This window comes from Fusarium phalaenopsidis (assembly GCF_050370095.1).
Source record: "Fusarium phalaenopsidis strain FUZ10S chromosome Unknown contig_32302, whole genome shotgun sequence".
NCBI lineage: Eukaryota > Fungi > Ascomycota > Sordariomycetes > Hypocreales > Nectriaceae > Fusarium > Fusarium phalaenopsidis.
The window spans coordinates 3,924,328-3,938,342 of NW_028145405.1; the positions used below are offsets into that span (position 1 = coordinate 3,924,328).

The 14,015-nt window shown below is 54.2% G+C and overlaps 3 protein-coding genes across 3 annotated transcripts; 2 read left to right on the forward strand and 1 right to left on the reverse strand.

Moving 5' to 3' along the window:
- Positions 1-1,387: 1,387 nt before the first annotated feature.
- Positions 1,388-3,067, forward strand: LRP88_08573 (RING-H2 finger protein; the record flags this gene model as incomplete). The annotated part of the gene is made up of 3 exons (XM_083245076.1): positions 1,388-1,627; positions 1,715-2,643; positions 2,704-3,067. The coding sequence occupies 3 exons, from the start codon at positions 1,388-1,390 to the stop codon at positions 3,065-3,067; spliced, it is 1,533 nt and encodes a 510-aa protein (XP_083099570.1).
- A 4,931-nt stretch (positions 3,068-7,998) lies between these two features.
- Positions 7,999-9,742, forward strand: LRP88_08574 (uncharacterized protein; the record flags this gene model as incomplete). Its single annotated transcript, XM_083245077.1, has 9 exons — positions 7,999-8,122; positions 8,177-8,230; positions 8,301-8,443; positions 8,496-8,525; positions 8,579-8,688; positions 8,746-8,873; positions 8,925-9,033; positions 9,081-9,151; positions 9,201-9,742. 9 exons carry the CDS (start codon positions 7,999-8,001, stop codon positions 9,740-9,742), a joined length of 1,311 nt encoding a protein of 436 aa, XP_083099571.1.
- Positions 9,743-10,765: 1,023 nt separating this feature from the next.
- LRP88_08575 (glycosyl hydrolase catalytic core-domain-containing protein) lies at positions 10,766-11,923 on the reverse strand (the record flags this gene model as incomplete). Its single annotated transcript, XM_083245078.1, has 1 exon — positions 10,766-11,923. One exon carries the CDS (start codon positions 11,921-11,923, stop codon positions 10,766-10,768), a length of 1,158 nt encoding a protein of 385 aa, XP_083099572.1.
- Positions 11,924-14,015: the final 2,092 nt, after the last annotated feature.

The following is a 14,015-nucleotide window of genomic DNA, read 5'->3' on the forward strand; positions in this document are numbered from 1 at the left end:
GAGGGCAGATCTGGAGCCGATTAAACATGTTGAGAGTACGACATCGTTGTCTGTTCTTTGTGCCGACAATGGAGAACAACTGAAAGCTTCCTGTTAAACCGCGATTATCCGAGCTAAGGCGTGGCCAGTTGCTAATTAAATGGGGTGTATTTTACTAGTTTGGACTTGTCGATGTCGATGTCGATGTCGTGTGCTGTGTCATGTGAATATTCGCTATATATCTACTGCGAGAAGCGTGTTGCTGGTGTACGTTTATGGCAATTATTTGTGGTTTTTCGAGGTCAACTTCCAAGGTAATGAGAGTTATATTCAGGCTAGGTACCCCAACTAACTCGATGATGCTATTCCCTGGCTAATTTATTTTGACATTCTCATCCAATAGATCAAGGAACTGCTGCTCCAAAGGCCAAGGACGCAGCATACCAAACATATATTGCAATTCCAGTCCTTCTCATCAATATCATGATTTCCAGGATGTGGTGCAGGGTAGCTCAGCTCGTGTTGCAGAGCCCAGGCTTGGCGTTAGCAATCATTTGCGTATCAGAGCCCAAGCGCTCACGCGACCCGAGCAATTGGCTGCCGACTATCCGCCCAGACCTTGGCTGACACTTTAAATGTAGCTTCTCCTCGGGATGAGTTGGGACGTCTTGGCGAGGAGAGACGGTGAATGAAGATGCAGGCGAGATGAAAGAAATAAATCTATAATTTACATAAAAAGAATGAAAGAAAAATACCAAAATTTGCAATAAAAACAACTCCTTCAATAGTCTCGACGGTGGTTAAAGTCTGGGCTTGGCAGGTGGTCGAGGCGAGAGCGCCAAGCGTTCAGTGCGTCGCCTTCGCTGGCATGTCCTTCCAAGGTTGGTTCGTACCGCGACTGCCCTCTCCTGCGACTGGCTGGCTCGTGACGGACTGCAAGTCGGAGCGGAGCCTTTACCCTCCCGGACCCTCCGTCAGCGCCCGCAACTTGGAACCAGCCATGCCCATCACGGGAAGGGGAGGTCCATGTTTGAAGGATGGATGGCCAAAGTGAGTGAGTGACGACGGTTGGGATCCATCTCCAGGCGAATTCTCTCTCCCTCTGCATCTTCCAACGCCCGACCACCAAACGCGCAAACATCGCCTGTCGCTCGCTGCCAACGCCAGAGCCAGTTGCGCTCTCTTCTTCCCCCATCGAGATGCCGTCTCTGTTCATCTGACAGGTCGTGTCTCCTCTACCTGACTTTCCGCCGCATCCTGGTCCATTCCTCGACTTCCGGAGTCGCCTCACTACCAGATCCCGGTTCCCGCTTTTAGCCTCATCCTCAGCTACCACCACCATCACCCGTTGTGTTGTTTTCAACCTCGACTCGACATCCATCGCCAACCCGACCACCCATCACCCACCATGAGGCCCTTCATGGTTCCTGGCATATCCAGGAAACTATCCTTCCTCTTCCTCGCCCTTACCGCCGTCTCCGTCTCCGCCCAGCAAGATGTCACCACCACCGCCGAAAGCGAGGTTCCCGAATGGGCAAAGCCTCGCGGCATGCAACTGTCCCTGTCGACGAATCCAGGACTCCAGTTCGCCGTTATTCCCCTCACCCCGAACTTGGGCTTGAACGATACAACCGGCGTGGTTATTGATGTACGCCATTTGCCCCCGCCGACATGGCCATGACGACAATGTCGTCTGCGACTCTGATCAAAGAATGGTGCTGACAGGAACATAAAGGTCATTCGGATCAACGGCGACATGATTGCGGCAGACCAGTCCAACTATAACAAGATCAACGAGACTTCCGACGTGGCGTACCTATCCTGCGACGAACCCAAAGACGATTCATACATCCAACCCGAAAAGATGTTGTACCAATTGATGACCACTAAGCCTCACATTAGAGCCATCGTGCTCTACTCCACGAGTTACACCTGGTGTTCCATCAGCCATACCGGCGACCTCGAATACACCAGCATCCTGTCAATGGCCGACGGTGGAGAGGCCATGCAGGCGCTAAACTATCTCAACCGCAGCCGTGGTGAGAGCGTTAGAGTCTCCATCACGGGCAACACCACCGACGACAATGCCCAGGCAGATGAGGACTCAGGCAAGAACAATAACGCAGTCGCCATGAGTGTTCTGTACAGCATTACCGGCCTCATCACTGTCCTGTTTCTCGCTATCATCGCGACAGGCGCAATAAGAGCGCACCGATACCCTGAAAGATATGGCCCGCGAGGTGCGCTTGGTGGCCGACCCCGTCAGAGCCGAGCCAAAGGACTCGCCAGGGCTGTCCTCGACACCATCCCCATTGTGAAATTTGGGAACCAGACACCAGCAAAACCGGATCCTGAATTAGAGCTAGAACCTACTGAAGGAAACGATGGAGCAACGCAGCGGACCGCTTCGCGCCTAAGTGAGGCTCGGCGATCTGATGCAGCACCGGTAGTAGGCGCTGATACCGAGCCTGTTTCGGCCGGGGCTAGAGCCGCATCATCACCCGAAGATGCCGAGGACAAGGATGAAGATCATCTGGGATGCTCCATCTGCACAGAAGACTTCAAGGTTGGGGAAGACGTTAGAGTCTTGCCCTGCCAGCATCAGTTCCATCCTGCATGCATCGACCCTTGGCTGATCAACGTGTCCGGCACGTGCCCACTCTGGTAAGTTGGAGCCTTTGTAATATCCCGAACAATGGCCCTAGATGCTGACCCATTCCACAGCCGTTATGATCTACGCCCCGGCAAGGGCCATGAAGGTCAAAATGAAGCTACTGGGGACACCAGTGCACTACCCCCGCCGCTTGCCCTCGAGGGTGCGGAGAACGATGCCTCTCTAGCATCCCATCGCAACCGGTTATCACGGATCTTTGACATTAACCGGCTTCGAGAGGGGACGGTGGAGGAGCAGATTGACGCACTACGGCAGATGCGGGCGGAGACGAATGAAGCTGAGCGGCAGCAGACAACAGAAGCCGTAGATGGCGAGTCTCGAGGCCAAAGCGCACGATTCGCAACCAAGCTAAAGGAGAGATTCCGCATCCGTACTCGCGCCCAGTCCGGTGAGGATCGTGATAGCCAGGGTTGATGCCTCTCGAAGGGGCCAGGGTGCACTCGGAGATGCAGCGTGCCGAGTGAGGGGATCTGATCGCGTGGCCACGGATAGCCACGCCTAAGAAACGTGACTGGAACGTGCAGCTCGTGGATGATCGACAATGAAAACGAACGGGAAGCCTCAGGTTTCCATGGGGAAGGGATATTCAAGCAAGCGACCACGGGTCAGAGAAGCACTTTAGGTTCGGCGTCGGGATGGGCAGGGGGGAAGGCTCTTGATTCTGGATTGGACAATTTGGCAAGCATGGCACGGCGTTACAAGGGGATACACGAAATGAGGGTTTGCACTCGGCCGAGTGGCGATCCCAAGCATCATGATTGACGGTCACAGCTGGAAACTGGTTTGAAAAAACAGTATAGCATATACACGATATACACTTACGCGGGCGCCCTCATATGGGCGACCCTGGATGACATCAGGTACGTCGCCATCAAAAAGTGCCGTTGCGGTCAATGCCGAGATTGACTCGAAGGTCAATATCATGGGAAACAGAGGCAATAGCGTGTGACATGGCGCACAATGATGGATGGGGATACAGCAAACCCGTTTCGAGCGATGCGCATTTGGGATGCCAGGGCCTAACCTCACATTTGCCAGCCAGGGTCCATCATCTATCAACTCGAGTCAGCCATGGCGATAGTGCATCGAATTGCGTATGCAAATTGAAAGAGGTTGCACCAGCGCAGGACCGGCTTCTTGGTGATCGACGTGCCAACAGCTTCCCACCCGTCAGCGGCGATCAATAGTTTCGTGCGAGACGATTTGGAGTAGGCAACGGAAGTCCCGTCCGAGGGAACCGTGCGAGACGGTTGAAGGTATCCTGGGTATCATTGTTGCTTGCAGATGAGGCCTTTTTTTCCTTTGTTGGTCTTGACCTGCAGAGAAACAGATATCCCGTAGATCGACGATGGCACCCGAGGCAATAGAGTGTAGCTGGGGCTTGACGCCTTCAGTTATGCTACAGAACTTGACCGTTTGGATGTGCAGGCTGTCAAACCTCGTCTGGTACGCAGGCCGGTGAAGATGGCGCTGTGGCTGTCGGTATGGGAGACGCGGGGAGAATCTGGAGGCGTTAGGGATCACAGGTTAAGATCTGTATTCCACGCAGCTTCAGCCGGCGAGTGTCGCATTGCAGGTCTGTTTCAGAGCCTGCCCTCTCTTTGGAGATGCCTGCCGGGATATTGGGCGTTCGTGTGTTACGGTAGTAGAAAACAGGGGCAAGGTACGGTCAAGTAAGCTTTGGGGGAAAACGGGCGCTGGTTCCGGGGGTGACGAGGTGAGACAGGGCTGCAGCTCTGGCTTTCTGGTCGGTGAAGGTTGTGAAGGAGGGATGGGCGACGAATCTGGAGATGCCACGGCGAGCTGTTGGACCAGTGGGCTTGAACGCCATCTGCAGGCATCTCCGCCAAGATCTCCGGAACAGCAGAAGGGGGGGGGGATGATGCACGTGGATGGAACAATACCAGAAGGAAGTTTGGGGGTGAGATGGCAGGTTGCACGTCAGAGGAGCAGGTTGATTAGTAGAGGGCGTCCAAACACAAGAGGGGGATCTTTGATGGAGGTGAGAAAGAAGAGGAGAGTTGAGAGGGAAGCACTCACCAGAGCTGCAAGAGCTCTGACGTTCAGCGGCACGCAGACACGCAGTGACATCCCTCGACGTAGCCCTCCGGCATAAGGAACCCATCTCGACGAACCACGGACGCCGTCAAGCTTCTGCGCATCGACGATCGCACAACCTGCTTATCCGTGATTCCGCAGCCACGGGCCAATGGTTTCTTGTCCTAGGACCGGATTTCTGGGCAGCTCTGCCCCCAACCAGAGAAACAGACAGACAGAGAGGTCTGGCATGTCGACGGAGTGATATGCTAGTCGACGTTGGCGCTAAAGTTTCCGGAGCCCTCTCTACACCGTCCTCCTCCTTCCCCTCCTTCCCCCTCCTTCCCATCTTGGCTTCGGCAGATTCGAGGGCCGTCGAGCCAGTAGGCGGGATGATCTGGCAGTGGGCCACGACACAAGCAACAGTGTCGGGAGCGGATCATGTTCCCTCGTGCTAGCGGGAGCCCTAGCGTGGTGTTTATTCCAGGCGGGAGGCAAATCCAGGCCAACGGTGACGGCTCAAGGTTCAGAGCTACAGGACGTGAGTGGGGAACGGCCAGTCCGAAAGGTAGGGTTCCTCCCCCATGAGCATAAACCTGTTGTTGCCTGGTTGGTCGAGTGTCCAGAGGTGATGCTGTGCGTTGTCGCTGAGATATTCTTATGCGTGCGATGACGGGCATTGCGGCAGATGGCTGTGAGGCGAAATACTGCAGAAACGTTTGGAGGGGACGGGATGGGGCCGAGCACATGGCATTGAGAATAAGGGTCCCAACCACCATCAACAGACAGTGCAGAGCTTCGGAGGAATACGAAATTCGTATAAGAACCAGAGCTGAAAATGTCTCTTGGACATGATCTTGCTGCTGGAGACTGTGGAAAGCCGGGGTCAAGTGACTGCTGAAAGGCGGTATACACCAAGTCTCCGCCACAACGCTCGTTCACGAATCCCTATACATGAGCCAAGCCTTGCAACTGACACAATCAGAGAAACCGTCTCGGGGATGGGGCGGGCGTCCTAAGGGTCCATCCCGTATCTGTTCAGCTGGTGTAATTGGAGCGCCCCTCGATCTTGTGTAGCCTCCAGGGGCGTCTAATCCCCATCTGCACATGAAGTTGACGATGAGGAGACTCTCAGTGGAGCGGGTTGCCGAGAGATAGAGCACGTGAATGCTAGCTCCAGCCTGGGGTCGGTAAACTCCGCATGAGCCCCAGAATTCAATTGCTCTTGTCGCAGTAACGAGCCATGATTCGTCGCTGCTTGCAGCACTTGAGTCGCGATGTCTTGGGAGGCGGATGAGAATCGCATCCGGACTGTGGATCCCAACCGGGTCTAGCCGGGTCTAGTTCCTCTTGGGAGGTAATGTTGTTGTGAATGTATTTGTAAGGAAGAGACAGGACAAGAAAGCATTGAGAGACATGAAGATTGAACGTTCAAAGGGAGAGATGAGAGAAAAATTGGTGGAACGGGGAGACTAGCTGGTGGCTCTATCAATCGTGACCGTAATTGTACCTTCCTTGTATGCGCTTGAAAGTGACGATATAGGTATCCCAGGTAGACTTGATTGGCTGGCATTGCAGGATTGCCAAGCCTTCCTTCCAAGATCGTGGCTTGCCTTACACAGAGCCGTCAAAAGGTGGGGGCTTGGGGGCCCATCCATGGGAGGGGAAGGAGCCCCCCACAAGCTGCACGCACAAGCTTTTGACCCTCGAGATTGAGACCTCACCAAACCAAGTTGGGAATTGTCCAAGTACAATGACACTCAGAGACACTCATCACAACACACACGCATTCACACTTGGGCGCATCCACACACTCTTGATGCAAGCACCTTTGCCCGCCGAGGGTGCCCGCGATTTCTCGGGGCGTTGAGATCGACGATAACCGGGTACACTCCGTTGCGCCGCCCACTGTCCGTGTGCGTCTGCTTGTGCTTCTTGCAGACCTGCACCCCATTCACCGTCAAACGCATCTGTCTTGTGTTGGTGGCGCCCAGCCTCGAGTCTGAGTTACCGATGCTCTGCAACGCTGTTACTCGCCGGTTATTGCGAATCGGCCATCTCCCGCATCGGGTCTGTTCCAGATGTGCAGAAGCCATGCCGCACGGGAGGGGAACGGGATGATCAACATGGAGGAGGAGGCCTTTATCTAATGATGGAAGAGGCGGCGTCGGGGTCGTGAGGGGCAGGACAAGAGAGGTGAGGCCCGGCAATCTTCAAAAAGAAAATACGGCCGGCTTGCTCCAACGGATGTCGATGTGGTTTCCCCTCCAAAACACCAAGACATTTCTCGACATACAACTCCCGGACCCGTGGCTCTGGTTTCTTTGCCCCTCGACATCCAGGAACAGACCCGCACTTGTCCATAAGACTCTTTCCGTCCCTCAATCTACTTAACGTCTTATTCGCTTCTCGTTTTCCCCTTGCATCCGCTTCTCCATCTCTGGACCTAAACCACTTGGCAATATAAACTCGACTCACGTACCTACTTCAAGATCGCCGCCAGGACCACAAAACACCACAGATTGCCCATTGACCGAGCCCAACGACACAAACTCGAGAGTTCGACTGGATCCTCCACCATCTCATTCCAGCTACGTACCCACACTGTCCCCGATCGACTCCCGCCGTCCGTTGTGGTCCCCTCCAGCCGTCCACTTCCATCAGTGGCCCAAGAAAGAACCACGCGCCACTCCAACTCTATTATTCACGTCACCCTCCAACGGCACTGCTCTGCTGAGGTTCCTCGTACTTGAGCCCATTGGTTTCTCCCTCTTGCTCAGGCCCTCTGTTTCTCCTTGCCGCCGACTCTTGGCCACCCTGCGCTTGATCCTCATTGCGTCCTCTGAGTCCCTTAGCTGCTGTTCTGCCCCATTCCGTTACACGCTGAGAACCTCCACTGAGTCTGGGCATTGTGCAGAGCCACACTTGGTACAGAATCTGGCCCGAGGCTACGGGTTGCCCTCTGAAGCTCCGGTACATCGACCTCTCTCACACTCTTAGCATCCTGTTATATTCCCTTAGTCGCCACCTTTTATACTTTGGTCTCTTGGTTACTTCTCTTGCTCCATCCCCGTTGCTCCGATCTCCATCGTCTCCATTCTTGTCTGCTCTCCCCGGAATTGCTTGGCACAGCTCGGAAGCTCCTACTTCTCGGCCGGGTCGCCTTCAAGGAATTCTGAGAAACCCTCTTTGCCCTTCCTATTAATATCACACCTACCCTGTCCATGCGGTAACTACGTGTTTCCGCCTCTGTCGAGCATCGTGCTGGACCTTGGTTTTTTGGACCCTATCCCTCAACACCGTCCAACATGGCTCCAACTCCAACTTTAGGGCCTCGCGAGGCCCATGTGCCCAAGGACGTGCCCATAGGCGGCGATATCATGTCGATTATCGTCACTCTCGCCGCTGTCACCGCCTTGTCGGCCTTTCTCTGTTAGTCCTTGGTCGCCACATTATCAACATCGGAAGACTAACTCACAGAAACAGCTCAACGGGTCCTTGCCGTCAAGTCATGGCGAAGGTTACCCTTTGTTGTATGGAGTAAGTCCATCATGGTCATCGGTTTGGCATTGAGATGGGAGAAGGACTGATACTGACCGACATCAAATAGTTGTCTTCGCTATCTACATCGATTCATACTGCTTCGTCTTTGCCACAGCCATCCTTCAACAAGTCTTTGGCGTCAACACCAATTACAACATCTGCCACGGCGCCATCTTGCTATGTTTGGTTTGCTATGTAACGACAAAGATTGTAAGCCGACCTGAGTGCCTTGGGTGCTCGCCATCTGCTAACTTTGATAAAGCTCATCTACGTTTTCCTCGTCGAGAAAGCAGTAAGTGGCCGCAAGTCAAGCCGTGGAAGGGGATTGTGTCTAACAACTACCAGTATATCATTCGAAGTTCAACAGTACGAAGGATGAAGTCGAAACTTTACTTGTTCAACATGTTTGGCATGCTTGGCGGCTACACAGTTGTGGTCATTCTCAACTTCATCTTGTAGGTTTTGTTTTTGGCATTGGCCGGGTTGTCACGACTAACCAATTCGTTTCCCAGCCGTATCGCGAAAATCGTCAACGGAGAATGCGTTATTGGCATGCAGAGCATCTCCATGATCCCTCTCATCACCTTTGATGCCGTGGTTAATGTTTACCTTACCTTTCTCTTCCTCATTCCTCTCAAGAGTAAGCGATGCAAGAGGCCCTATTCAAGAAACAGCTTCCTAACGTTTCTAGACCTTTACTCCTACAAAAACCTGCCCAGAACCACTGCCAACGCCCGCCTCCGCAATGTCGCCTTCCGCACCTTCGTTGGTGCTTGCTGTACCTTGCTCAGCAGTATTGTGTATGTATGCACTTGGATCTCGGGGACTGCATGCTGACATCTCATAGCAATCTCACTGTTTTGATGGTTCTTGATGGCGAGCCCGGTTGGGTTTGCCTTATGTGCTGTAATAGTGACAGTATGTTTACATGGTAACCTTCCAAAAAGGACGGTGCTAACAGAGCCAGTCCTCTTCTCTGCCATTGTCATCCAATGGGTCACCTCTCGCGATAGTGCTGGTTCCTCGAGCCAGCCTACCTCTGCCGCTGCCGTCGACGGGAGTCTTCACGCTAGACGGCCGTCTCTGGCGCACCCCCTCGGCCCCGTACACACCCCTCACGCCCCTAACTCACCACACGGCACCGACGCCGAGGTCTCGCTTGTCGCCTCAGCCACCGCTCGCTCCTCGTCTGATAGCCCCGGATCTGAACTGGCCAAGATCCACTCGGGAACGAACGGCGGCGTAGTAGTCACGACCACCATTCATCGCCAGAGCCAACCGAGCAGTGGCTTCGGACTCGAGATGGAGCGGCAAGACGGAAATGGCATGAGACTTGAGGACGACGAATCGATATATGGGTATCCACCACGACCCGCGAGCTTCGTCATCAACCACGTCGAGATTGCCGAACCTCCTCGGACACACATCACGGGTGGTAGCAACAACCATAACAACCACAACAGCCATCACAACAATCATCATCATACGAAATCTTTATCTGACGGTTGATGAATCGACATGTTGAATTCAAAAGTAAAATGGGAAAGGAGGTATTGGGCATGCTACTCGTGGCGTTGGTGGATTGTTTAGAGGAGCATTGGTAGCTAGAGGAGTTGTTTTACAAGCCATGATGCATCCGGGGCCATTAGATGGCACATGATTTTGAGTAATGTAATAGTTGGATACCCATGGGGGAGTTATTAGACGTCCGGCCCGAAAGAAGGATGGGATATCAGCAAGGAGAATGTGGGGAGAGGACTTGAGTGTTACCAAGTCACAGTAATACCCAACCAATGTTGACGAAGATTCACGATCCTAAACTAAGCTTCAGCCCAGCCACGAGTCGTCACGTTGACAGGAATGCGGACATAGCATAGCGTGGCGGGTAACGTGTGATATCACCAGGGGCCGCTCTGGAACGCCGGGCACTGAGTCAGTCTGCCAAGCAAAGTCTCAGACTCTTGTGTCGCTCATGATTCACATTGGACAAGACACAAGGTCAAGACACCCCGAGATCAGCCTTGTGTGTGCCACCGTCTCGGATCGTGACCACAACGACGGGAAACAACGCCGCATCCGGGGATAGCGACACTACCACGTTGTCTCGGAATGCGTCATTACTCAGATTGTCACGTTTGCAAGAGTAGGAACCAAGAGTCTAAGCAGTCAAATCGCTATTCATTGTCATCGTAGCTCGAAGAGGGTATCTGCGTGCTATAAAGTCTATCAAACTGCGGGTGGCGTCTATAATATGAGATCGGGCATCCCTTTTTTATTTTTCAGAGTACGAAAAATAAAGTGACCATGTTTTTTTTTTTTTTGGAATCCCGAGTGCCGGTAAATAAAGTAGGCAAACCCACACAATGAGGTTAGATTGCCAACATATGTACAGAAGAAGTCGACGTGCGCCATCCTTGACCGAGTTTTCCACCAATTTCCCAAAATGCCCGCGCTGAATGTTGAGGGTATTCCCTAGCGAGTGTACAAGAAGTAAGACGAACTTTGGGGCCTTGCGCCCTGGACCGTGGTCGCTTAGGCCGAGGCGTACACCTTGCCGTAGGAGCTGAGCTCAGACGCGGAGGTCATGAGCGCGCCCTGGGAAACCATGAAGTAGGAGTAGGCGTCGAGGTACTCGAGGGACTCAAGTCGGGGGATAGCCTCCTCGAGCCAGCCAGCAATAGCGTCATCAGAACCAGTGGGGGCGAACTCGGTGAGCCAGATGGGCTTGCCACCGCAGGTCTCGTGGGCAGCCTTGAGGTGGTCAAACAGGGTCTCACCGTACTCAACCTCGGAGTACCAGTGGACGTTGCAGAAGTCGTACTTGCAGCCGGCTGACTCGCAAGCAGAGACCCAGCTCTTGAGCCAGGCGATACCCTCACCGGCAAGACCGCTGTTGCTGATGGAAGGAGCACCGATGAGAGCCTTGCCAGAGTAGCCGTTGAGAAGCTTGACGTGGGAGGCAGCAGCGCGGGCGGGGTCCATGTTAGCCTGACCACCGTTGTCGGGCTCGTTGAAGCTGAAGATGGCCTTGGCGCCGTTGGAGAGGCACTCATCGATGTTGTCCTCGAAGTACTTGACCTTATCGTCGGCATCACCCCAGAGAGTGGGGATGTAGTTCACACCCTTGATGCCACCAGAGGAAGGGCCCCAGTTGTAAGCCCAGCCACAGTTCTGGCAGTTGGAGGCGAAGGTGTTGGCCAGGTCGACATCGTTGTAGGCAATACCACGCTTGTGAGAGAAGCCAACGGAGCCGCCGCTGGACTGGGAAGTGGTCTTGGTGTTGGTGGTGGCCTTCTTGGGAGCAGCAGCAGCAGTGGTGGTAGCGGCGGGCTGAGCCTCCTCCTTGAAGACGGCCTTCTTGGGGGCCTGGGAGACCTTGGCAGGCTTGGCGACCTGGGCGAGGGTGGTAGGCTGGACAGCGACGGGGGCGGGAGCCTCAACCTGCTTCTCGGCGGGCTTCTCAGCGACCTGAGTGGGAGCAGCGGCAGCAGGAGCGGGGGCAGCAGGAGCCTGAGAGACAGGGCCGAAGTAGTTGTTCTCCCAAGAGACAACCTGGCCGTCAATGGTGGCAGTGATCCACTCGGCACGCTTCTGAACGTGCTGGTGGTGGTGACGGTGGACGTTGAGGCCGAGAGCCGGCTCAAGGAGAGCGGCGGTGGCAGTGAGAAGAGTGAGCTTGTTGCCGATCATGTTGATGATTGTTTGTTGGTGAAGGATGGGTATGGGTGGGTTGATATGTGCTTTTCTTGTATCTTGCTTATGCCGTGGAATGTCAGACGCTGTGATCAGTGCCGATAATCAAAGAATGAAACAGATATTCGACGTTGTATGTAGTGGTTGGATCACAGTCACAGAGACAAGACGTGATGAGGGCAACACAGCAACAGTAAACGACGAAGTATCGAGGTGAGAGATGTCGGCACGGCCGAAGAGAGAGGATAGCAGTCTTTCAAAGACGCGGAGGGAGAGCTGACAGCGGAGCTGCGTAAATAAGGAAGGGCAAACGACAAAGTCGAGGCTTGAAAACAACACAAAACGATGAGGGAGAGAAAGGGGAAGGGAGTGTATTCGAAACGGGGGAACTGGAGGGTTTTTGAACAAGGAGTCTCCTCGCCGAGGGGTGAGGGTTGCAGCGGAGGGGAGCGAGTACAAGTTGCGAGGTGGGATGAAATGTACTAGCCCATGTTGAGAACAGCAAAAAGATACCTGCTCCTTCCACCTGAGACAGGTCACTTTCCTATACGACGGCACCGCTGGGGTCTCTCCCGGACTTGGAAGTGCCCCGCAGTGGCATCCAAGGGCCCCAAGAGCCTCCACTGCAGGGGACGGGTTTGGGGCGCCTCTAGCGGGTTCAGGTTAAAGTCTTGGTGCACTTCTGCATCCTCATTGGCCAGTGCGTGCGGTCCTGGCGCTGAACTGCAGTGGGTTCTGGTGGGTGCCCGATGGCTAACGCCAGGAACGCCAGGAACGCCAGGGCAGTCAAGCCTTTTCTGCCAGGGGCACGCACACCTCATCCGGACAGGGCACATGATCAGGGCTTCCGATTGGTCGTGTTCAACCTCAAAGGGAACAACCTCAGCGCTCGACCCACGACCCAGAAAACATGGGCCAACGTGGCAGTCTCGGCGAATCGGTGATGCGACCACTCACGGCGTGTTTCCAGGGCGAAACTGAAACGACGGGCAGGGAAGCGCCATTTTTATCGCTTCTCGCCTTCCCTTCTTTGAGTCTACTGCAGGTCCCTCTGCAGGAACAGAACAGAAGGTGGGAGGAAACAAACAGCTGGCGGCCCAATCGACGGAAGAAGGCATCATTCTAGTGTCCTCGCTAAACACCGCCCACGATTGCTTCACCGATCGGTAGTGACTGATAGAGTCCATGCCTGACTCGGCGATCCTCCACCGATGTGCACACGCTATTTGGAAATCTAGCGGGCGGCCGCGAGAATCACCAACTCGTTTACAGTGACCCCCGGCACTCAGTCCAGCATTGCCGGGTTCCAGAACGCCATCGGGGCGGACTCTGGGCGAGGATCTTTGTCGTATCCATCGGCCAAGACCGCGAAGGGTTTGGCCAGGGCTGAGCTGAGCAGAGCTGATCTGAGCAGCAGCAATGCGCGTCCAGAGGCTATCGACAAGCCAAAGTCAATAAACCTTGCTTCTGGCTCCTGGGCATTCCAACGGCATCGCACCACGACATGCACGATTTGCGTCCTATGACGGCCACAGATAACAAAAAACCTCTCACCGGATGAAATTTTCTTGATCAGATGCAAAGCAAGCACACACACACACAAGCAAGCAAGCAACGGAACAAAAACTAAAAGTCTTGGCTTCTTCTCTGATCCCAACCTCTCGGGAACCACGTCCAAGGGCCACGTCGGCTACTATTCCGATTCTTGCTTAGCATCCGCCATGTGAAACAGCAACCGAAATTACTCCCGCCCCTCTTCCCAGCTGTTCCGCGCGTCCCTCCCCTCTCCCCTGTCAAGTTGTCAGTTCTAACCGGGGTGCCGGATCGGATTCTGCTGATTTCCGCCGGATGGGCAAGATGAGAACGCTTTTGGAAAAAAGCTTGGCCTCTGAAAGGAATGCGAAGGTGGGATCAAGGTCTTGCTCTCCACAGTCATCCTACCATGCCACGAGGACAGACAATGTGACTGCCGTGATCTATCTCTGGCATGTATCTGCAAAACCCTCTTTGTGTGTCTTTGTGGGAGATGCAACAAAGCTTGAGATCAGATGGTGTGCATGCAATTGGTCCAGCACTGACACTGGCAGGT